The sequence below is a fragment of the Aythya ferina genome (genome assembly GCF_964211825.1).
Source record: "Aythya ferina genome assembly, chromosome: 7".
Taxonomy (NCBI): domain Eukaryota; kingdom Metazoa; phylum Chordata; class Aves; order Anseriformes; family Anatidae; genus Aythya; species Aythya ferina.
Window position 1 is genome coordinate 7,255,735 of NC_140302.1, and position 25,220 is coordinate 7,280,954.

A 25,220-nucleotide genomic window follows, 5' to 3' on the forward strand; every position below is an offset into this window, starting at 1 on the left:
TGAGGAAATGCAAGAGACTTCCCTGTTTGGAACAACTTCTTCAGAGTACTTAGTTACTTTGTCACTTCTTTGTGTTACTGCTGTTGTATTCCAGATTAAATAAATTGCTTCCTTCCTAAGTAGGTAACCATCATGCATGTAATACTGCTTTTACCTAGCAACGTGTTTTAAGTTTGTGCTTGACAGAGGTGGTTTGGAAGATGTTTCACTGCAGCTGTTGTCTTTCCAGAAATGTAGCAAACTTTCTTCCTTAACCTGGGATACAGTTACTACGCTTGGAAATAATGTGTACAGCTTATTGAGAAATCCCTCTACTTCTAGGATCCTCCCATGTCCCATTTTGAAGATGCCCCACAGTGTTGTTTGGCACCAATGACTTATTCTGCTGCCTTAGAAAAACCTAAGAGTGCTGATGAGTTTTATTAGAGACCAATTCAACATTAAAAGACAAAACAAAACACAGCAACTGTAAAAACTACAGATGTTACTTGAGGATTCAATTTAGCTTAAATATTTTGTTGTTTAATTTGGAAGATAGATAAAAGTCAAGTAGAAAAAAGAAAGTAAAACATGCTTGATGTTGTTCTGGTCTCTTTAGCTGTTGTGGGAGAGAATGCCATAAAATTTTCCTTGACTCTGAAAAGCTAAGGGTGAGGTAATTAACTTGCCAAAAAATTTGTCTTCTAATGCAGAGCTAATTGTAGATCTCTGAGGACTCTGCTGATACCTGAAGGTTATTAAGACAAATGCATCCTTACAAGAAGTTCTGGACTCTGTACTTATTAGCTAATTTTACAGAGATTCATTGTATTGTGTTCGGTGAGGAAGCAAAATGAAACTTGTTGAGTTTTTCTGAAGATTGGGATACGCATAACGCTTTTGCCATGTTGATTTTTCACATAACATATCCCTGTTTGGGGATCAAATTGAATTGGTATCCTGGTGACTTTCCCTTTCTCAGGTTGTTTACCTAGCAGTATTTTGCCACACGTACATTGAAACTTAGAATGTTATCTGGGCAGTGTTTTACATCACACTCATGATTTATGTTGCAAAGCTTCCATGGAGGCCATAAGTGACATACAAAAAATGCAGAGGAATACGGCCGGTGGTTGCATTAGGTGTTTTTTACACCACTGGGGGAGTTTTGAGACATCACAGCTCTGTTTGGAGCTCTCTCAAGGGTGTGAAAGAAATTTAATTGGACATAATGCTCCCAAATAACATTTTCTTTTATTATAAAGTTGCAAGTTAAACATAATTTCTGTGCCAGTAGGATTCTGTTGGAAACGTCAGTGTCTGCTGTAGCAGAGAGACGAGCAGTATTCCCAGCACCTTGACTGGTTCTGTTACACTTCTTTGACTCTGCAGTTGTGTGCAGTAAATGTGTATATTGGGTACCTGAGTGCATGAGGTACAACTCAGACAAACCAGGTATATGCAGCTTGAAGCTCCAGTTAAAAACAAACAAAAAATCCTTTCCTTTTGGATGTATACATCATCACCATGGATGAACCAATGATGTTTTTAGCTGTTCACATTTTTTCAATAGATCTTATTGGGGGGAAGAGAAAATGTTTCTCTTTCGTGTACTAGGTATATAGTGCTTGGTCTTTTTTTTTTCTTTTTATCTCGAATGGTAGTTTAATGAAAAAAAAAAAAGTGGTGATGGGGATATGTAGCCTATTGTGGCTTCTCCAAAGCACACAGCCTTGTTACAAAGGGTAAATTGCCTCCTCTCCTGTGCACGTGCACAAGTGAGTAGCAGAATTGCAGGAGATACTTTTATTCTCCTGTTTGAGCTGCTTGCATTCTAGACAAGAACCTGAGATCATAGCCCAGCACAACCACTTCCTTTTAATCCTATTTGAGATAGGTGGGAAAGATTGTGGCTTGGGCTGGGTATAGGGACTGTCCTACAGCAGATATGGCCGATAGCTGAGGGCAGCTTCAACAGAGATGCAGGATGTACGTGTTTTGGATAATCAGGCTAAGGCAGCAATGCACGGAAAAACGTACGTTTGTCTAATATGTACTACATGTTATGGAGAAAACAGAAGCAGACTTCTTTCAATTAGAAGATAGGAAATACTCTTATTTTCCTCTGTGACAGAGATCAAACAGTGGAGCAGGAGCCCAGAGAGGTGGTATAATCTCTGTCCTAGGAGATGCACAGCCCCAACTGGCCAAGGCACAGAGCAGCCTGTGTGAGCTTCTGTGCTCTCTGACAACCTCACGTCCTCTGATTCTTCAGAACTCTAAAACCTGCCTTGACATAGTAGAGATTTTGCTATTTTTGTCAGATGTGTTACCATCTGTGCGCAGGCCATCTTTCTAGAAAGCCCTGCAAGTTGCTTTGAACTCTTTGAATTTAAAAAGTGTAATTCTTCAAATGGTTTTGTGCTGTCCGTCGGGTAATGATGATAATATGGAACCATTATCTTTTTACTGCTTAGAGCACGGAGCTGAATGACTTGGAAGTGTTTTTGTTTTGTTTGGTTTGTTTTTTTTTGTGTGTGTTTTTTTTCAATTTTCCCAAAAGGCTAATTTTATGTCTGAACCCAGGAAGTGATCCTTGCCATCCTACTGCCTCTGAGCTTCAGAAACGATGCTGCTTCACCATTTTAAGCTAGGTGAATATTTTCTGTTATGAGGACTTCTGTACAAAAGCATTTTGGTATTTATTTTTTTAAGCTTTTCAAGGAGAATCAGTTCTGTTCTCTTGGAGTAGGCAGGTGACAAAGCAGCATCATTCTGCCGGAAAGCATAAAGGAGCTCTTGATATTCCTGACTTCCTGCATATGCTGGCTCATTTCAGTTTTGGATGGAAAAGCAGCTGAGCTGTGCTGTATACATCTTCTAATTACCTTGGAGCTTTGTTAATGGTTTGAGTTGCAGCAGGAATAAATGGAGTCTGCAGAACCATTGCAGGGATGTGCATGGGGTGGCTCTGATGGGCCACCTTCAGGAACTGTCACACAAGCCCACACCTGGACACTGCACTACACATCACTCAGAGCCATTGCATCCACTGCTGTACTGGAGAGAGAGGGGACTCCAGATGCAGGCAGCTGGGGAGGAGGCTAAAGGGTTTGTTTGTTTGTTTGTTTTGCTGAAGTTACACTAATGCTTATTAACAGTTCAGATTGTAGTCTCCCACTTTAAATGCATCCTCGTGGCAAGATATGCCAAGGAAAGGCAGTGTTTTGAGAGTGCCCTGGCTGCTCCTGAGCTGCAGAGTCTTTTCCAGCTAGTTCTTGCCTTTTTAACCAGAGATAAATGAGCTAAAGCAGCAAGGGGGGTCTTCCTCATGAGTTAGAAGTGGTGTGTGTGTGTGTGAGTGTGTGTGCAAACAGCATCAATTTATACAGTAGTCAAAAATATTACTCTTACTTGGATAGTTCACATCCCACTTGATTTTATTTATTTATTTATTTATTTATTTATTTATTTATTTATTTATTCTGAGCAAATGCCATTAATAGAAAGAGAGACAATAGCAGTGAACCTGCAAAAGCGGTGAAGGGGGAGGAGGCCCTTTTATGTTACCTAAGGGAAGAAAAGTACTTTGTACCTCTGCAGCGTTGACTGTTGAGAGGTTTTGGACTGCTCTAGAGCTGTTCCCCATACACCATACCTCAATCTTAGTTATATTATACATTGGTAGATCAAAGCATGGAAAGATTTTAATGTGATCAATTTGATGACAGAACTGGAACCAGATCTCACCTCTCAAACCTGCGTCTTTACCTGTAATCTTCCCTCAAATGGATCATTTAACATGGTGAATCCTTTACAAGCCTGTGTACCTTAGCAGTACCTTCCTGTCATGTGGTGCCATGAATCTGTTTAAGCAAATGTGTGGGACAAATTGAATTTCACCTGATCTACCCAGAAATCTGTATTTATTAGTGCACGAACATGTGCATCACTGCCACTGTGAATTGGCACCTAACTGTGTAGAGCTGACATTTAAAACTTTGTCACCCTCATGAAAGCCAGAATAAAGAGTAGGATAAAAAGTACAACGGTAAGGAATTCTTAATCTCTGATACCTGATGCTCTCTTAATGGTGAGGAAAAATAGAAGAAGGTAAGTCAAACTATAGAAACTGCAGACCTAAATTTCCTGTGTTCACATCAGGAGAGGTTTTCTGAACATCAGAGTGTAAATGCAGTATGGCAAGTCAGTAAGAAACAGGATAGTTTGACTATCCTGTTCATGGTCGGAAGGAATAAGTTATGTGCAAAGAGTCAGAGAAAATCCTGTTACACACAGAATATTTATTGTGAAGTTCTCATGGGTGGGGAGAAAACACAGTAGACTATTTAAAAGCTCTAATCCAAGAAGCATAAGTAATTTTGGTATACCATCCATTAGATTATCTCATTGTGGTCTATCTGAAAAGTGCTTTAACTTTGAAGCATGTTCAGTTTTGTGTTGCTGTTTTAACTTTTGCAGACTTCCAACAGGACCTTTGATATTCCTCTCACGTTGTCTGGAGCAGTAGTTCTACGAGAGAGACTAAATTATGAAGAAAAGACTCGTTATTTTGTCATTGTTCAAGCAAATGTAAGTGTGTATCTCTTAATGGCCACTTACCAATCTTATTTAGGTGGGTTTTTAGGAGAGGAAATTATCTCTGAAATAACAGGTCTGATGCGCTCTTTCCTGAAGACCTTATTTAAGATGTACCTGGGTACTTTCTGTCATTGAAAGCTTAGGCATTATTAGTGGTTAAAAAAGCTTGCTCAGGGTGGGTAACAGGACAACCTTTTTGGTGCTGGGATCAAGTAGCATATTTGAAGAACAGTCCATGCAGAAAAGTGCATTCTGGTGTCACTAAGTGTTCATTTTCTAACACATCTGGCCATGCTAATTTGATGTCAAATGAGTTTAATGGATACAATTTAGTTGTATCCTTCAGGTTTGAAATGCAGTTTTCTATAAAGAGGCGATTTTTCTTTCAAGTCATACTTTATGGTTATATAGAGGGTTTTTTTGCACAGTGGCCAACAGTGAAGAACGCATACCAAGAAAAGTGATGTTTAAACTATATCTAATATATCTGTCATTAGAGAAATTTTTGGTGTCCTTCAGGGCCGTAAAAGCTTTTTTTTTTTTCTTTTTTCTTTTTTTCCATTCTGATAATAGCTGAAATGAGAAATTTTCCACTGTTTAACACTGTTGTGATACTAATTCATTTGTGGGGAAAATGAGGGTGCTCTGAAGCAGCCTTAAGATAGCTTTATAGTAATACAAATTCACTCATTTATATTACTGTCATTTTTCTGATACAGAATGGTAGATACATTTTTTTGGGGCATATATTTTGTGGCATATTCAGCATTTTCTCTCTGAGGTTATCTCAATGCTTTTTGCACTTACCTATAACTCAAGATATTTCCTGGCCCATACCTGTTAAAACAAGTCATTTTGCCTGAGTAACATAACTTGCTGATCTCTTGAACAGAAATATGGGAGGGCACAAAACTGTTCATGCTTGTTTTGCTTTTTGTTTTGATCACTGATTAATGCCACAGATCACCACTCTGTATTCACAGCTTTCTTCCTTTGATGTTAGAGCTGTACGTTTCGTGAGTTCGTCCTTTCCAAGGAAAGCAGCTCGGGTAGTTGAGGAGGTGATATTTTCCACGAGAAAGGAGGCTCACACGGAGCCTGGTGTGCAGCAGTGCAAACACCTCGCATCAGGAGGGACACCTATTGCTCACACAGGGTGACTTGCTGGTGACGGTGCAGCTTGTGATGCACAGAGGCAGTGCCACAAAGCAATTTCTCGTTACTTTGCTCACTCTTTCCAATACGTGTCCTTATACGATAAATGGCCACCTTTGTGCTGCATGGCTTGGGATGAGAGCTATGCTGATAGCTTCGACATTTGTGTAATGAGGCAGCTCGCATGATTGAAGCATCTTCCTAGGACAGTTGTTCTCTCAGAAATACTTACAAGGGAACTGAATTCACTGAAGTTATTTAGTGATCACAGAAGAGTAACTACTCTCAAAGAAAGGTTCTAATTAACCTTTATAGCCTTCTTTAGGAGTTTGCTGTATGCATCCTTTCATTTATCATTACCAGGGCTCACTTCTTGGGCCAGTTTTGTTTGACATATTTTCCAACGATCTGGACGCAGAAGCAGAACGCCTCCTCAGCAAGTTTGGCAGTGATGCTAAGCTTAAGCTGGGAGGTGCTGCTGATCCCTGGAGGCCTTGCAGAGTGGTCTGGGTGCGTCAGGGCACTGGGCAACCAGCAGTGGCACAAAGCTCAGCCAAGGGAATGCCAGGTGGCGTGTGGAGAAGCCAGGAATGGGCTGGAGGTGCATGGCTGCAGCAGCTCACAGGAGGGCCCTGCACCTCAGGGTATGTGTTACACATGGCCGGCTGGTCAGAAGAGGGGGGCTTCTTGTTTGGTGATGCTGCGGCCTCACCTTGAGTGGTGTGAGCAGTTCTGTGCTCCCCAGCATACAGAGAATGGGCAGGTCCTGGAAAGCATCCAGAGGAGGGCCAGAAGCTGGTAAGGGGCTGGGAGGCAGGTCCTGGGAGGAGAGGCTGAGGCTGCGTGGGCTGTCATCTGGGGAAGAGGAGGCTGAGAGGAAGACCTCGCTTCCCTGGGGAAGGAAGCACAGAGGCAGGTGCCAGGCTCTACTCCTGGTCACTATGGAGCTGCACCAGGGAGAGTGAGACCAGATGGAGGGGAAGTTTCTGTACCGTGAGAGTGCTCCAGTACGGGCTTCCTGGGGAGGTGGTCAGTGCCCCACACCTGCCAGTGTTCAAGAGGCCTTTGGACGGTGCCCTCCTCAATATTTGCGTTCACTTCTAGTTAGTTCTGAAGTGGTCAGGCAGTGGGGCTTGATGCTCTTTGTAGGTCCTTCCCAGCTCATCTGTTTTGTTCTGTTTTTCAAAATATTGCATGCTGCACTTAATTCTCTCAATTGCATGCAATCATACTTGTATTCCACTGATTACATTAGCAGTGAGTGTTTATTGCTCTTGCATCCTGAAGACATTATGTGAAATTAATTATCCTGTATCTGTGCTTTGATCCAGTGTTACTCAAAGGCACACAGAAGGGGGATGTAAAAACAAACAGATGAGTTGATGGTGAAGATTGTTCCACTTCTCATTGTTGTTTGCATTGTTTTTCATCATTGGCCATGAAGAAAGTTAAATTCAGATATTCCCACATTTAATGACTAATAGTGTAAAGAGGTTCCAAGAACTGAGTGGATTGCAAACAAACAAACAACAAAAAAATACATTTAGTATGGCTTAGAGGAATGACCTATTTCCTATATGCAGAGGATGATATTAAACAGCATAAATACCTGTTTTAAAAACAATTGCTTTTGTCTTTCCTGTTAATGATAGCCTAGAATAGGAGGGTAAGACATAACTGATGACCCATATTTCTTCCAAGAGGTTTTATTTTTGTAAAGAAAAGCCACCACAACAATTACTCTTTTAAAATTGAAACACTTTATATCATTTTGAAATAAATACTGGATAGTCATGCTGTTTCTTCACTATAGTTGTAAACAAAAAAAGAAAAGGTAAATTATTGCTAGTGTGTACATTGGTCAGCATATTGAAATAATCTGGGTCGTTCCTACATTTCAAGAAAGTATAACTTTATTCCTTAACATCTGGAGAGAAAGAAATGTAGACAAAGAACTTTCAGTAGTCAGTATTGTCTCCCAAATCCATAAAAATCAAAACAAAACAAACACAAAACCACAACAAACCATGATGCATTGTAAAGAATGTCATGCAGCATGGAGATCTTTTTAGCTGCACCATTTTTGCTGTGGACAGAACTATTCTTCAGCCTTTTAAAACATGAACAGTGTAACTCATTCTCCAGACAAATTGGCTTTTGACATGGGAAACAGATTTCCCCAGTTTGGAGTTCTTGGATCTATCTCCTTGCTGTCCTCTAGCTGTTGTAGGGAGGGCTAAGGGCAGGGGTAGGGAGGTGCTAAGATGAGTATTAAACAGTGATCCACAAAGGTGGATTGGGCATTAGAGTGGAGGGGCTATCCACTGCCAATTAGAAAAGAAAAGGTTACTGCTTAAGGTTTGTTTGTTTATTTATTTATTTATTTATTTATTTCAATTGTTCTTCTTTTGTACCCTACTGCATAATATTTGGACCCTAAGCATCCTGTTGGCCTATACAAAGACGGGTATACAAGGCAGCATAAGAGCATAAGAGGAGTTTTCTGTAATTATTATATAGAATCTGCGTGACTGGAATGGTTATACATCTTGTCCTTGCCTTTAACTTGAAATCTTTCTGTAGACTGTGATTTCAGAATGTCTTGTGAAACGTTACTCATTTGCTCCCCAGGACCGAGCCCAGAATCTTAATGAGCGACGGACAAGTACAACCACCCTCACAGTGGATGTGCTCGATGGGGACGATCTGGGACCGATGTTTCTTCCTTGTGTCTTGGTGAATAATACTCGTGACTGTAGACCTCTCACCTACCAAGCGAGCTTGCCAGAACTGACTGATCCTGTAAGTCCTCTTGCTTTTTTATTTTGAGTTTCATGCATTTGTTTCATAAGCAGCTGTCATCTTTTTCTGCGGACACAATTGAGAACTGTATCTGGGAGGGTCAGGCATGCTTTAATGACAGTTTCTATATGCTAAAGAGGACAAAACTGGGGTAAAATATATATAGGAATAGATCATGAAAATCTAGCTTTGATACAGTGGCAAACTGCTTGCTCGCTACAGGGGCTGAATCTTGGTAGAAGCTTGGTAGAGTTCCAAAGCCACTTTCCCCGATCTGTCCGTGCTCCGTTCTGGAAATATTCTAAGAAAGCACTTTTGAGCAGGGACTTGACATGCTGCTCTATTCAGGATTGTTACAGACCTCAGGAGAAAGATTCTGGGGGGAGAAGGCAATAGTCACTTGTTCCTGAGAAAATTATTTGTCATTATATCTGGTTGCAAACTAGACACACTAAAAAATGATGTGTGTATATCCCATGTATCTGATTGTGCTAAGAATGTCAGTTAATACATTGGTTAGGATAAAGGTCATTAATTTCCCACTGGAATATTCCCAGCGAGCCACAAAAAGAAGAGGTGAGAGCTGTGTCAAATTCCGATGCAAGATGGTGCTAATTCTGCCTCGCTACAGGAGAGCTGATGCTTCGTGTGATGGAGGTGTGCATCCTTGTGATGGGAGAAATTCTTTTTCAGTTGTTTCTGGTACATGTAACCTGTACAGGATGTGGTTGAATTGCCAGTGCACTCTGAAGGAGGCAAGACAAGGCTTATTGTAATCACGATGTGCGATTAGCATACTTCTTGATTAGGGAGGGCTGGAACAAGTTTCAGGGAGGTGATGCAGTTTCAGGTCAGTCTGGCCCCCTTGGCAAACTGGATTGTGCCTTACAGTGCACGTGCACCTGTACAGGTAGTTGTTTCTATGTGTTGTTCCTCTGTGCTGGAGAAACTCTTCCTCACAGCTGCATCCTTATTTGTAAGGTGTAGCAAGATGGGAGTCTTGGTACTCAGCTTGTACAGCAGAAAATGAGGTGGCAAAGGGAAGGGGATAGACGTTCCGTATTTAACCTTATTATACTGATTTACATTTCTCCTTTCACTTCTACACCTTGGTATTTGATAAACCTTTCTAATTTCATTGACTGATTTTGACTTTGTGAATGAATGTGTTTGCTTTCAACTCCACATCACTGTGGCTTGGGCTTTGTGTCATCTTAAGGTAGCTGGGCAACCACACGTTATTCCCCAGCTTGATATGTGGCCTCATCAGGGTTAGTAGGGTACCCAACCTATGCAGAGAACGGCAGAGTGTTACCCCATTTTATCTGCACAGATTTGATAGAGTTCCCAGTACAGAGGCAGGTGAGGAAGTAATTGTGAGTAACTGGTGTTTTGGTTATTGCTTGTTTATTAAATCTAGTTATCTTAAGGTAAAATACAGGTCAGATAATTTTCCTGCTGCAGCTCTCACAGATGGAAGGAACTCAGCTCCGTCTCTATTCTCCTCTTGCTGTGGTCGGCCACATGCTGGGTGCTAGAAGACAAAGTGGTGCCTGCCAAGGAGGCAAGGAAAAATCTGACTAGTGATTAGTTTCCAAGTTCCAAAATACATTCATTTGATTTCACAAGGTACAATCTGTTCAGGTGTCAGCTTTTTTATTTGCTTTCTGGCTGTTTTGTGTCAAACTGTACCTTGAGAAATCTGATCTATGAAATGAGAAACTGGTTCTGTTGATAAAAATACTTGCTATTTGCTGTTTATCTATTTGTAGTGCTGTAGCTGTTTGGATAAATGTAAGTGGAAGAAGGATGTTTGTACTCAAAGTTTTACCTTGGTACTTCAAATATTTACTTGACTTGTAAATTATAATGCATTTAGACAATAAAGATGATAAATAAAATACTCAGCTAATAAAACAGGTATTGCATTTGTCCTGCAAGAGTGTGATAAGGCGCAGAGAGGCCCGAGTTGTCTGCAGGAGCTAGCATCTGGCCATGGACTGACGAGGTGCTCTGCTGTGGCGAAGCAGCCTGGGCAGGAGAGCTCATTCAGAAATAGGTTGGAGATTTTAGCATGATGTGAAATTGTTGCCTTGCACATGATAGACATGATCTGTATTAGTCCATGATGATCCAAGACTTCACCTACAATGTGAGCTTGTACAAAAGCCAGCAGTGGCCCATATACTACTCAGAAAGATTTTTATGGAGTTATTTGCACTAGTTCCTTTTTTAAAAAGATCAGACTTTACTACACTGTCCATTTTGAGTCTTTGGCAAGTATAGTAAATAGAAGAGAATTCTGCTTGCTGTGGTTTTTTTTTTTCTGTTTTTTTTTTTTTTTTTTTTTTTTTAATGGTAGCCACTATGTAGGTAGGCTAAAGGGTTGTTTTTGTCCAGCATAATCATTTATTTTTTAATTGCTTTTTATATTTTTTACAATGAACGTGAGAAGGAATATTAATGAATCTTGAACAAAGAGGGTCAAAGTATGAATTATTCAGAAGCAGTAACATGAAAATAAGTTGTGCTTTGCAAGATGTCTACTCAACTGACCCCTAAAATGAAGCATTTATAAGTAAATCATTTAATGTAACTGGTAAGTACTTTTTTTTTTTTTTTTCAGTTTTAGAAGATCAGTTGTCTTTAGTTGGCCTCTACCCATGACTTTACTGGGGTAAATGTAGTGTTTTCTTTCCAAACTTCTTTTCTTTAGAAGCTCCAAAGCTGTTTGATGCATGGCAACAAAGAATCCATACAGCACCAGTTTTGTTTATGGTCTTTGGCTGGCAGGAATGGAAGAGAACAGCAAAATTAATGGGTCTCTTCATTACCAGAGAAACAGTTTTTCATTGGAAACAGTATCATGGTTTACATTGTGTCTTCTGAGAGTTGGTCTGACTCGTGGCAGTATTAATATTATTAGGCCTGCTCCAAGCTGTGTGCAGCACTATGTAATTAGTGTTTATGCACTTGTAAAAACCTGTTTTGCATTTCTGCTATTTGCACAAGACTGTGCGAGTTGTCCCAAAGCTCTTATGTGCTAAGCCAGAGGTTTTCTGATGGTCCTCCCTGGGTGTGTGCGTAGATTAACATGTTACGGTAATACCCAAGTCAGCTGGGTGCTGCTTGTTAACCAGGTGAGCTTGGCCACAGGATGGGACCTTTGTCATTGCTGGGTGCCTGGTTTTGAGATTGTCACTGTCTGCAGTGCCATCACCAGTGGTCTGCTGAAATTAGTTGCCATGATAGCCTCTTTAGGGCTATGGCTGCGGCTAAGGTGACAGAAACACCAGTGGTTGTTGTGGAGTGGTTGTGAGGTGCTCTTGCAGCTTTGCACAGGAGGCAGAAATGAATTTCTGATTTAGTGAGAGCATGTTAGTCCATGTTAGCCTTTCTTCATGCTTCATCTGGCAGCAGGTGAGCGGTGACAGCTGAACTGCTTTGCTGCTGCTGAAGCCCAAAGCCAGCGCTAACTGAGCAGCCTGCAAGTTCGCTTCTGTGAAGTCCCACTTGTTGCATCTGGGTCAGAAGTTCCCAGAGAGGGAAAAGAGTTTTGACTCATAAAAATCATTGCAGGTTGCTTATCTTGCAGAAAAGACATCAAAGCTCGTGATAAGACAGCATTCAAAGTCATTGTCTAAAGTTGTCTCATAACTCATACGCAAATTCTTTGCCTTAACTTCCTTCAGGAGAATGCTGACTACAACTTCAGTGACATAGTGACTTATGTCACTGAAAATGAGCTAGCACAAACCTTTCAAAAAGTAAAGCTCCACAAGCCAAGTATATTACCTTATAACAAAAACTAAAGCAGCATCTCTCTATGGTGGATGAATGGATATGGGTATAAACCTCCTGCTTAATTGGTCCAAATACTACTCTGTTTGTCCTAATTGTCACTGTCCTACTTTTTCTCCATGAGTGAATTTATTGTTGTTAGTTAAATATCAGTTTCTGAGAAAACTGTTTTGTTTTGCTACATTGTTTTATATTTGCCTCTGCTTTTTGTGTGTGTGTGTAATCAAATCTAGTAATTCTTCCTGTCATTGTCTCAGGAAGACTTCAGCAAATAAGCATTAGTAAGCAACAGTATAGTGAAGGCATTAAATTGAGTTTAAAAAAAAATACAACCTCGAGAGTATCTCATGAATCTGGAAGGATACTTTCTTCTGCCTCTTCCCCCTTCAGTCTGTTCCTGATGTGCTTACTTTGTAAGGTTTTGTCTGTTTCTGTGCTCAGAGTTTTTCCATCATCATGCAAAGAAGGAAAGCCAATTAGCAGTAAAGTATAGATTAGGTTGATTTAATCAGCTTCTGGGCTGGTTTTGCAACAAACTGATTCATTATCAGGTTCCGTAGGATAATTATCAGTCCACATGAAAACTCATGCACTCAATGACACATATGAGGCTTTCTTTGTACTGATTCAAGATTCAGCACTTCACCAGCCAGCTGCATTATGGACCATTGCTTATTAATGCGCTACTGATGTATCTTTCTAAACAGAAAATATTTATTTCTATAGTAATAATGCTCAGAGTCCTTAGGAGTTGAAAGTGGACCTCACGAAATCTGTGAGCTCAGCTACCCTGTGGAGGACTGAGGCTTGAGGAGTGGTCCTCTGAGCAGAGGACCTCTAGCTGAAAGCCTGAAAAAAAAAAAAATAATCCTCCAAATGCACTTGAGGGGGAAAAAATAGATGTTGAAGAGCAGGATGTGCCCTTAGAAGCCCTCAAGGTTTTATTAGCAGGAGGAACCTCTTCAGTTTGATTTGTTTGTATTCAGGAAAGAAAACTGAACGTTTAGGAAGTGGGATTGTAATCCTGCTGAGTAAAGCCTTGCTTGATCAGCATCATGTCCTGGAACCCATACTTTTGAAACTGTGGAAACTGACTTTTGATGGAAAGGTGAAACAGTTTTGCTCTACTGTCAAAGAAATGGAGAGTTCAGGATTTTTTTTTCCCCATTGCAAAATTAGGTGGTTTGGTTTTGAATATTTCATGTGAAGGGAAAGAAATTCATTGGCTTTCATATATGCAAAGCAAAATAAACCATCAACATTAGCATGCCCTGTTGATTCACAGAATCACACACATAGAATCACAGAATTTCTAGGTTGGAAGAGACGTCAAGATCATCGAGTCCAACCTCTGACCTAACACTAAGAGTTCCCACTAAATCATATCCCTAAGCTCTACATCTAAACATCTTTTGAAGACTTCCAGGGATGGTGACTCCACCACTTCCCTGGGCAGCCTGTTCCAGTGTCTAACAACCCTTTTGGTAAAGAAGTTCTTCCTAGCATCTAACCTAAAACTCCCCTGGCTCAACTTAAGCCCATTCCCCCTCATCCTGTCACCAGGCACGTGGGAGAACAGACCAACCCCCACCTCGCTACAGCCTCCCTTGAGGTACCTATAGAGAGAGATAAGGTCGCCCCTGAGCCTCCTCTTCTCCAGGCTGAACAAGCCCAGCTCCCTCAGCCGCTCCTCATAGGACTTGTTCTCCAGGCCCCTCACCAGCTTCGTCGCCCTTCTCTGGACCCGCTCAAGCACCTCGATGTCCTTCTTGTAGCGAGGGGCCCAAAACTGAACACAGTACTTGAGGTGCGGCCTCACCAGAGCCGAGTACAGGGGGACGATCACCTCCCTAGCCCTGCTGGTCACACTGTTTCTGATACAAGCCAGGATGCCGTTGGCCTTCTTGGCCACCTGAGCACACTGCTGGCTCATATTCAGCCGACTATCCACCATCACTCCCAGGTCCTTCTCTGCCTGGCAGCTCTCCAACCATTCCTCTCCCAGCCTGTAGCTCTGCTTGGGGTTGTTGCGCCCCAGGTGCAGGACCCAGCACTTGGCCTTGTTGAACTTCATGCAGTTGACCTCAGCCCATCGGTGCAGCCTATCCAGATCCTCCTGCAGAGCTTTCCTACCCTTGAGCAGATCGACACACGCTCATAGCTTGGTGTCATCTGCAAACTTACTGAGGGTGCACTCGATGCCCTCGTCCAGATCATCGATGAAGATATTAAGGAGGACCGGCCCCAGCACCGAGCCCTGGGGGACACCACTAGTGACTAGCCTCCAACTGGACTTGACTCCATTCACCACGACTCTTTGGGCCCGGCTATCCAGCCAGTTTCTAACCCAACGAAGCATGCGCCAGTCCAAGCCAAGAGCAGCCAACGTTCCTAATGTTCAGCATTCGTCCTAGCATTCCTAACATTCAGAATTGTAACTATGAAGTAAATTCATCAAAACTTAGGCATATTTTGACAGAACATGCAAGTACATCTTAATGGGAATCATGAACCACTTGAGGAGTTCCAAGTTAGCATTGAGGATGTGGTTTGCATCAGACCAATAATTATGTCAAAAATCTCAGGTGCTATTTAAAACTTGCCTGTTATCTTTTCAATTCTTGCTTTAATTCTAGAGCCAATCACTTTTTTTTTTTTCCTCCAGGCCATTTCCCAGTCTCCTGCATCACTCTAGCCCAGCATCATGCAGTGACATAGTCATAGAGTTACAGTAAAATAACTGTGGTGTGTGGCCATTTGGCAGTTAATTGCATTTATTGCTAGGGCAATTTGGGACTGCCCCTTGACAGTACCTTCTGGGCCTCATAACCTATTGCAGTTGGGAGACCAAGAGATAGGGAGGAATTGGGTTATTCTGAAAGTGGGAGAAATGGAAACGCTGCCACAGGGAGCTGGGGTCACAGTGGTACACAAGGGGCTAGTTTAATTTCAGCAGAGAAGGAAAAAAGGAGTGTGGAAAACAGAAGTCATTTCATCAGTGGGTGGAAACACAGGACACCCCTGTAAGTAACCAGGCTTAATTGGGCTGTACAAATCAGTTCTACGCTGATTACTGATAGCTAATTAGCATTGCAAGGGTTGTGATGAGGTATTTTTCAGTACCTCTGGGTACTTTAGAAACCATTGTTTCTAAAGTGACTTCAGTGCAATTCTTTCCTATCTGATGGTACAAATCATAACTCCTACTACAAAGAAAAGGTCCTGGAAATTTTCTCTTAGAGATTTTTTAAAATAAAACTCACTGCAAAACAGAGAAAACATGAAACATATTTAACTATACCAAGAGGTGTCTGAAACTAAAGGTTTTAAAACTTTAGTTTTAAAAGCAGCTCTTTGTTGAAGAATAAAGTTCATAAAATTATCCTATTTCTTTATTTCTGTATTTTTTTCCTTTCTTTTTCTTTTCTTTTTTACTGACATCTACCAACAGAAGACCCATGCAAACTATGAGCAAATAACCTTCCCTGAAGTTTCAGTATAACATATAGCCTTCATAGTTCAGCACAGTAAAAAATCAGTCTGAGCTTAAATGAATGTGTGTAGTTAAATCTACTTTAATAAAAACCTTTCAACCTATAAGGAGGCTGCCTTTTTCTCCTATGTGAAGGAGAAAATCTCATGGAAAAGCAAGAATGCTTTCCCTTGGTGAAGATGATTTTCTTCTTAAGTTTTCTTCTAAACGTGGCTGCTGAAAGACAGTGCGTGTCCATGGGGATGAACTGACTCCTACCAGCAGCCAAACCACCAGGAAGCTAAACATCAGGTTAGATTGCCAGTTTTTCTTGTCAATTTGATTTTTCTTTGTTAGATATGACACATTCAGAACTGCCAGTGTTCATGGCTAATTTAGGAAGTTGTTAGTTTCTGAACTACTTATATCTCAATGTGATGATTTTTTTTTTTTTAAAACAAAGATTTGGAATCTTTTATTGCAACATGGTAAAAGAGGCGTGCCAGCCTTTGGCTTACTTTGTATGCGTAGCCTAATGAGCTGTGCTTATGATTTAGCTGCAAGGAGCATCAGGAAATTATTTGAGACTTAGTTTCTAATTATTCCTTCCTCAGCAGAATAGATGCTCTCCAGTTGTTTGGGGCTGATACTAAATGCTGTAAAGTTAGTTGTTTACTCTGTGAAGCACCAGCAGAATCCTAAGGTTGACCGTCTTGGTGCATTTGGATGCACCTGAAGAGATGAACTGATGGAAAACCACCCAGTGCCCCATGGTTGCCACCTTCTGCTAGGGGTGGTATTTGCATTCCATCCTCGAATTAGACTGTGGTTGAACTATGTTGTCCTCTGGCAACTTTCAGACTGGACTTTGGGTGTAGCTGGGGTTTGTGGCTTTCATCTGCAGGAGAGTTGCATGTTTCTCTTTCTCCTGGTATTTCTGGTATGGAAAGGAGGCTTTGCATTTAGCAGAGGTAGCTCTGCAATGATGCCTGGCACGGAGACTTATGCTGAGGTTGGAAGTATGTCTGGGCACTCTTAGAAAGTGTGTTGGCTGTTTGTAGAGATGCATCTTGCTGCCTAGCCTGTAGTTATGTTCTATCCCTTGCTTAGAAGTTTTGTTTTGTTCTTCTTTTTTCTTTTTTCTTTTTTCTTTTTTTTTTTTTTTCCCTTCCATCTGTTTCTTTATCTCTTCCTATGTTATAAATTAACCTTAGCGTTGAATATTGATAGCTTTGAATACTGGCATGCATTTCTAAGTATTCAATACCTAGGAAAACAGCAATTTCCTTATTAAATGCATGTATATGCATGGTCATGTATAACTTTAAATACCTTCACATTGCATGAGGATCTCTTACGTTTACCAATAATGAATGCTGCATTCTCTGCACCTTATGGTTTTAGGGCTCAATAGGAATGAGCAGTAAGCTTGTTTAGGTTTTAAATAAATGTTTAGCGGGGAAGAACAACTTTTAACAGCTATTATTTCAGTTTCTACACAATTAGGATGACAACAAATGATTGAAGGTGAAAGCCTACCTTTTGTTACAGAATTCTGCAGCTGTTTCCTAATAAATATAAGAGCTCTACATCATGGAAAATCAGGCCCATAGTGCATTACAGGATTGGATGTGAACTTCTTGGTTTTAACAGTGTGCACGTTGCCTGCGTTTTCATAGGAACTCATCATACGTAATACCATAATCGCTTTGAATTTTCTTCACAAACACTCCTATTTCTGAGGAACTGTTAGACCAAATACCACTGGTGCATCTTTATTTGCTGCCTGAAAGGCTAATGTACTTTCTAGTCTGAATATTATATACTCGAATATTTATTTAGAAAAGCGTGGCTATTCTTGTGTTAGAGTAAAATCTCTAAGGAAGGATAAGGTGCTTTCAACTGCTGAGCTGTGAGTTGAATGAGGTCCCATGTATTTAACAGCCAAAAAAGGTTTGGTAGATAGTAGTGGTGTCACTTGAGCCATGCTACAAGAACTAACCAGAGAAACGCAGCGAAAAGAGGGACTGTATCTTAATGTCCTTGTCTTGTTTCTTATTCAGTAATTTAGAAAAGAATCTCTCTAGTGCCTGAGGCTTTGAATAGTCTTGCTGCTGCTGCTGGCTGGAAAAAAAAAAAAAAAAAAAAAAAAAAAAAAGAGCAGATTGATGCATTTTTCAGTTATTAATGTTTCATTAGCAATTTAGGTAAAACCTGAGACTCAGATCAGGAACGAGAAAACGAAGATTGATTTCTGTGACAGATATGCATTCGTTGGTGTGTGTGTTTTTTTTTAATAGAGAAAGGCAAATTGTTTGTTATGGGCAAGTTATTTTCAGTATAGTTCAGCAGCAGGTAGCAATTTTTCTAATTAAATATAAGCATAGATGCACGATGAACTGATAGGCAATCTTGAATTGTTTTGGAAGTTGGAAAGCAATTCAAAACCAATGATAAAATCCTCTCTTGGGGGTGGTTTACCTTCTGATGTTTGTGGATAAACTCTCCATGTGAATTTTTTCAATCTTTTCACAATAATTACAGCAATACAGAGCTTATCTGACTGATAATAAGTTCAAGGTAAAGGACAATGTTAAATAAGCAGTAGAGTTCACAGTAGATTTACTAGTGTAAGGTTTTTTTTAATAACTTGATGCCAGTGATTTTGAATTAACTATGTAAATGACACTTTGAGCTAAGTCAAAATGGACAGCTTTGACAAGCTATTGATTATCTGCTAGTGCATGATAAGGAGTCATAAAAGGAGTTTTAAGTCTTCTGTTGTGATTTTTCCCTGTTGTTTTCATGATTGATTGCCTATCTTCCATATGCAATCTCTTGATAAGTAGACCCTTTTAGTAGACCCCCTTTTTTTTTTTTCCCCCAACCCCTAAGGAAATGTCACTGAAAAGTAGTGAAGTATGAAAAGGTTAAAATAATAGAGATGTGACATTACAGGTAATTAATTTTCATGCATATGGGACGATGCCAAAGCAGTAAGGCTAATTCAAAAGCGTTATCAGTAAAATTGACAGTGACTTGAAGATGGGAACGCGTGAAGCTAAGAACTACTCACTGTAATCTCTCTGAGCAGGCAGGCAAGCATTTCACTTGCTTGATATATTGATCAGGCAGGACAGTCACTGTTATGTATCTAGGGATAACTTGTGATTTTACATATAGATGCATTTTCAGATAGAGAACAGGTAAACTTGCCTACTTTCAACTTAAATAGCAAACAAAATCAGGTTTTTAGCCCGTAAAACACAAAGAATGTTTAAAGAATCCAGATGTTTCAGTTATTGAAAGCACTGTACTCATCGTCTGATTGAGAAAGTGGAGGTTTCAAGGGAAAAAGGATCAAGTTTGACTGAAAAAGGAGTAGTTTTGGACAATATATACTCAAAAGTGAAATAGAAAGGAAAATAAAGGCTTCATTGCAAATAGTCATTGAATATTTGTATGGGGTGAGATAAACACTTTTCTTACCAGGAATTGGGTTATCAAGAGACCTGTGAATGCACTGTGTCTGTGGGATTCCTGGGCTGATGGTGATGTGCTAGAGACCTAATCTGGACAGGATATTTGGCTGATGGGGAAGACAGGCACATTTTCTAGGCATTTATCAAGGTGTGAAGTGAAATTTTATAGAGTTAATCTGAAGTCTGGTTCCTTTAATAATTGTGAGAAAAGGGGAATAAAATGGTAAAAATGACTGATTTGATCATATTCAGTTTTCTTCTTCTAGCTATGGAGATTAATTGCCTGATGTTTGTCATTTTATTTAGTAACTTACCGGGAACGCTGTTGGGAGAATATTGAATTCTTACAGATTTGTCAGACACTATGAAGAAAAAGGCTTTTGACTTCTGCTTGGAAGAAATAACTGTGCAGCTGTAATTAAAAGTCATTTCCTTTCAGAAATGAAGATGATGTGCTTTGATTCAAGCTTTGTTCTGGCTGATCAGCCAAGTAAGGCAAATACATAAATATGGAAAAGAAATATCCAGGTTTCCTGGGTGGTTTTGATGTGCACAGTAGAACAGGTTTACTAGCATAAATCCTCTTCTCTTTGTAAGGGCAGAACTAATGCCACAGATATGTTGGATTCATGAATTAGCAAAATTGATAAAGATCCTAGTCTTAGTTAACAGATCTTGCTATTTAATCCTTTTGTATTCTTTTTTAATTATTGAGTTTTCATTATAAATCTTGTTAGGGACAAAACAAACAAACAAACAAACAAAAACTGCCTTAAAATACTACCTTAGTATAATGTAGTTCATTTTCATGCAGCTTCCAAAAATAATTATGTGAGGACAGTAAAAGAAAAAAAAAAAGTGTGATTCCTCACTTCTGTTGGAGATGCCACAACCTGGCACTTGGAATGGTCTTGCTTTTTGTGAAACCATGAAGGGATTTCAGAGATGAAATAACTGAGCCTTTCTCTCCTCAAAAACTCATGCTTCAGGAGAGGAAAGAGCGCCTCAGAAAGCATCGTCTCTGTCTCATTCTGAGCTCAGGCCTGTATCTTGAACATACAATCAATTGCTTGTGTGAATTAATTGCTGAATTGGATATTTGCCATGACAAAGAAGCCACTTTCACAATATCCACTTCTGTCTTCTGTTTCATAAAACAGTGTTTGTTACGGTATGGAGTTATTGTCAAAGAGGAAGTGTGTGTATTAATTTATTTGATCCTTAAATGTCATTTAGAAAAATTTAAAGGTTTTAAATGTTGACATTTAGACAAAATACATTTACAGTGATGCCTTATCAGTGAACTTCACTTCAGAAAAATTCTCATCCGTGTCGTAACATCTCTTCTTATAGAGATAATTATAATGTCCGTAGCTAGCTTACCCTATTAAACTGCAAACTAGTTGTTCATTAAGGGTTGTGAAAAATACTCCTCGTCATTTCATTGTCACAATACAGGGTGCAGGTTACATTAGGTGTTCAATTAATCAAGCAGTAATGCCTCAATTAAGGTTCTGCAGAGGGCTGCAGGCACACATCCTGAGTGAACTGGAGGTGGGAGCAGAAGCGCTGAGGCTTGTGGCTGCTCTGTTGTCACAGCTGTGTGCCATACCTAACTCCCCTCGAGCTGCTTTACCTAGTTTTGGGGTTATCATGGGCCTTCTGAGGCTACCCTGGGAGTCTCCTTGGAGATAGCTCTGGGTGATGCTACGATGCAGCGCAGTGTAGGTAGGGCTGTGTGCACATCTGCTCTGTGCTGCTAAGACTCGTGGAGAAAAACTGGAAAAAAAAAAAAAAGCCTAAAAATACTAAATAAATAAATAAATAAAAATAAAACCCTACCAGTCTAGCCTCAAGAACAGGAGGAAACTCCTTGTGAGCTGGAACGCCCTCTTCTGAAACAAAGCGATATGGCGAGTCTGCGCCCAGCTCTGCTTCCACACCCGGCAGCGCTGAGTGCTCGAGTTTAAAGGCAGCTCTGGTGGCTGGACAGCCGGGAGCTTGCTTTGCAAACAATTCCTCTCTTCATTCTGGAAGAGTATTGGGATTTGAGAAAAGATGTTGAAATTTTAGATTAAAATTCCACTGCACTTGAAAAAGATGTGAGGATGAACTTTATCTCATTTGGAAAAACAGAAGGGTAATACGAATGCCTTTTCACTTTGCAGCAGAATGTTTTATTGGTACAATAGACATTTTCTCATGCAAAACAAGTATTTGGGCATTGCTGGTTGCATATTTGTGCACATGATCTATCTACACAACTGCACAGATTTACTGAAAATTAAAGTATTTGAAATATACCCAGAAAAAATATTTTTATGGTCTTCTGTCTAAAAGTGGCATTAATGCCACTGTAAATGTCACCACTAAAGAAGCATATTAACGTGCTCATGATAATGGTGACAACTGAATTTGTATCTGTAGCAGGGCACTAAATTCCTGCCTACAGTGATTTCTTAACAGAGCAGCAAACTTCAGTGAGAAAAGGACTGTGGTGGGCACAGTTTGCGTAGGGTCAGGTCTTATGTAACTGCAGCTGGCATTCCACTGCCTGGACGAGAGTGCTCGTTTCTTTGCAGATACAGAGTAAATAATTAGTAAAGGAAATGTACATGTTTCTCACAAAACTTAGAGTAGTGTTCCACAGTGGTTTGTTTTTGTTGTTGTTTTGTTTTCTTTTTTTTTCTTTTTAGCCCCAAATTTTAGACTGCTTTATCATCCTGATGGATGGGGATGCTGCTTGGCTGGAGATTGAACACTTTGAAATTTGCTCCCTTTAGAGTCTTTTAATCTTGCTTGATGATTCCTCCAGGTGAGAAATGGCTCTACCAAAGCAGAGTACTCAGCAGGAAGATACTAAATGGGTAAACACACAAAGCAACATTATTGTAATATAATATATGCTTAGATAAATCAAGAGAAAGAAGATCTGGGTCACATACTGACCCACTCATTTCTGTGTTCACCATTTCTGCATTTTAAGGGAATTGCTGTTTTGTTTTGCTTTTGTGTAGAGTCTAATTTTGTGTAGATTAATGCAAGATGGGTCCAACCCATGGTGCTAGTTCTTCCCCAGAGGGTTCTCCTATGTCGCAGTCAGCAGCACTGCCTTAAAAATCGGTACTAGAGAGTTGTTTTTTTTCTTTTGTTCCATGAACCTGTCTGATCCTTGAGCTGTGCTGAGCTTCCAGCACCTACTGAAAGCAGCAACTGTTGACACAGGTGAAAACTATCCTTTTTCCCCCTTTGAGATAACTGTGTTAAAAGGAAAACAAAATGGTGTTAATATGTAATAGACTTCTTTATTGTCATGAATTTTAGAACTTTTTAAAAGATCAGAAGTCATTATTTTAAAGTGTTAAACTGATCTTTATCTTTTTTTTTTTTTTTTTTGAATCTTTGTCAAACAGAAATAGGTGTATTTGTCTTGGGTTTTACAACTTGGTTTTATGCATCTGCTCTTTGGCCTTGTTATGAATCCTGAACAGAAATAATGATGATAATAAACCTACCATCAGAAATCTGAAAGATGTTCAAGGAAATAGGCTTCGTATTTTGCATGGAAAAATGTGAAATATCACAAAGGAAATGCTTATTGTTCTCTAATCACAATCATCACATTGTAACAAGCGGAACCTCCAAATTCAATTTCTGCTTTTGCCTGAATTGCACAGGAGATTATATGTGGATGCTGAGGTAGGAGGCCCGTTGCATAATGCATTTTGTTTAGTCTCCAGCACAGGTTCTCTGTTGGAGACATTTCTTATAAAGCATGTCAGATACAGAAAAAGCAATTTAGTGAGCACTGTGATCAGATCCTGATGAAATTCAATTTTTTTTGGACCTGCTGTTCCTGGAAGACATCATTGATAAAAATGGTCTCTATTTTCTTCTTTGTTCTGATTGATTATACTATCTTGCTGTTCTTTCAAAATATTTTCCCCGTCTAAGGTGGCTTGTTTTTACAAATAAATGAAAGGAATTGTATTTTTTTTGACAGCGTACTTTGTTAACAACACAATCTGTCAGGATATTTGCACTCTACAGTTTTCATTTCAGTAAACTGCCTAAACGTTGGACACAACAGAAAGCTAAGCACAACTACCATGGATTATGGGAACAGCCAAATAAGGCACTAAAAGCTATTTGACAATTATGGTGCTGAACTCAGAAAGCGGTTTGCTTGTTAATAGCCAATCTCCTGTCTTATTTTTTCTTGTCAGATAATAAAGCACTTTTTGTACCTCCAGGGAAGACATGAGAGGTGAGTTCAGATGTGTCAACTTCATAACTTACCACCTACTGTTGCTTATTGAAGGTTTTTAGAAATGAAGATAAACTTCTTAAATAGAAAAATTAGATTTATTTCAAACCATTCAATCTGCAGATCAACCCCTGTTATTAATTTCTGCTTACATGTGTTTGAACTGAACACTTTTTAATGATGATTTTGTAATACTTATTTTAATATACACGATTAATCACTGGTAGACTGTTTTAGCACAGTACCTGTGTACCTGTGGTATTGAGAAGTGCCCTTTTGCACAAGTGCTTCAGAGCAAAGCAGGAATTATCGGGAATGCTGCTAAATGCTACTCAAATCTGGTTTTCATATTGAGCATGGATGTTTCATACAGTCTGGTTGGACTCTGCCATATCGTCTGGTGGTAAGACGTACTTACAGAGCATAAGCCTTCAGGTGCACGGTGTTTTGAGCAAGAAGTATGGTTAGGTGAACTGGCTGCAAATGCTGGGTTTGAGGAACTTAGGTTTTGAAGGAGGTCTGTGTGTGGGGGTTTCCTCTTTCTTGGGGAACAGTTTTCGAGGTGCAGAACTGAGTATAAGCACGTTAGCTCCTGTGACAGTTGGATCACAACAATTTTCTGCTGGGGATTTGCTCTCTGTTCTGTGCTTCAGCTTCACAGTGCGTTTTAAATCTATATTTGTTTGGGGGGTGGAGGGGGAGGAGGGAATGCTTCTCTTTTTTGCATTGGCTTTCTCTTGAGATCTTAAGTGATTTTTTTATATATAAGTTGTTACTCTTAAGAGTGTGATATTTCCCAAAGAAAACCCAAAACTAAAAAGAAAAAACAGGTGTTTGGTGTTGTGTACTGTCAAAGGGGCTCAGGAAATCCCATTCGCTCTGTATTTATGTACGTATTTGTCTCACGTCAGCTCAGTATCTGTACACAGGAAGGCAAGAAGAGAGGGTGAATGGTGAGACCTTGCAAATCCAAGATATGACATAACATAATCAATCTGACTAATGACAGATCTTTGGTAGTATCTCAGCTGAATATACTTTTTTTCAGAGTCTTTATTTATTTATTTATTTATTTTATTTTGGTTGGATATCTCATTAAAGTGTTTTCTGCGTGTTAACAATATGAAAGTACTTCCTGACAGATTTGCGTGCATTAGGTTTTTGTCAGAGCCCTCATTGTACTGGCAAAGCATCTGAAGCAGCAGCAAGAAACGAGGTTGGAATGGTTTTGCAATTCTTCCTGCTGTTTTAGTACTGTGTGTTGGCAATAGTGTATGCACTTCCGCACAGCATGGGTATCACTTTGCTAATTTCTGATTTACAGCTTGTATTCCAGCCTTGCACGTTCTTCAAGAAAGCACATGGAGAACCAGTATAACCATAATAATTCATCAGTTCATCAGAAACTTTAATACTATAGGGGGGTACCTTTGAAAGGGTTAGAGATCTCAGCACAGGATGATGTGTATCGCCTCACTAGATTATTTTTTATTATTATTATTTCTATCCAGCAAAAAAGCTTTTCAACCTCACCTGCACAGGGATGAGAGTTCTGGCTTGATCTCTGAATTAAACAGCCTGCCTATGAATATCATGCGTGTTGAAGGCCCTGGGATTTACCAGGAGTCAACTGGTCAACTGGTCCGTGTGTGCCACTGGT

The 25,220-nt window shown here is 39.9% G+C and overlaps 1 protein-coding gene across 17 annotated transcripts in view; it reads left to right on the forward strand.

Annotated features, from left to right (window-relative positions):
- PCDH15 (protocadherin related 15) overlaps positions 1–25,220 on the forward strand; it is an 883,259-nt gene that overhangs the window by 619,240 nt on the left and 238,799 nt on the right. For all 17 annotated transcript variants that reach the window (XM_084525148.1, XM_084525147.1, XM_084525146.1 and 14 more), the window contains 2 exons: positions 4,462–4,572; positions 8,368–8,538. In XM_084525148.1, the coding sequence (XP_084381274.1) occupies positions 4,462–4,572; positions 8,368–8,538 (282 nt within the window). The remainder of the gene's footprint in view (positions 1–4,461; positions 4,573–8,367; positions 8,539–25,220) is intronic.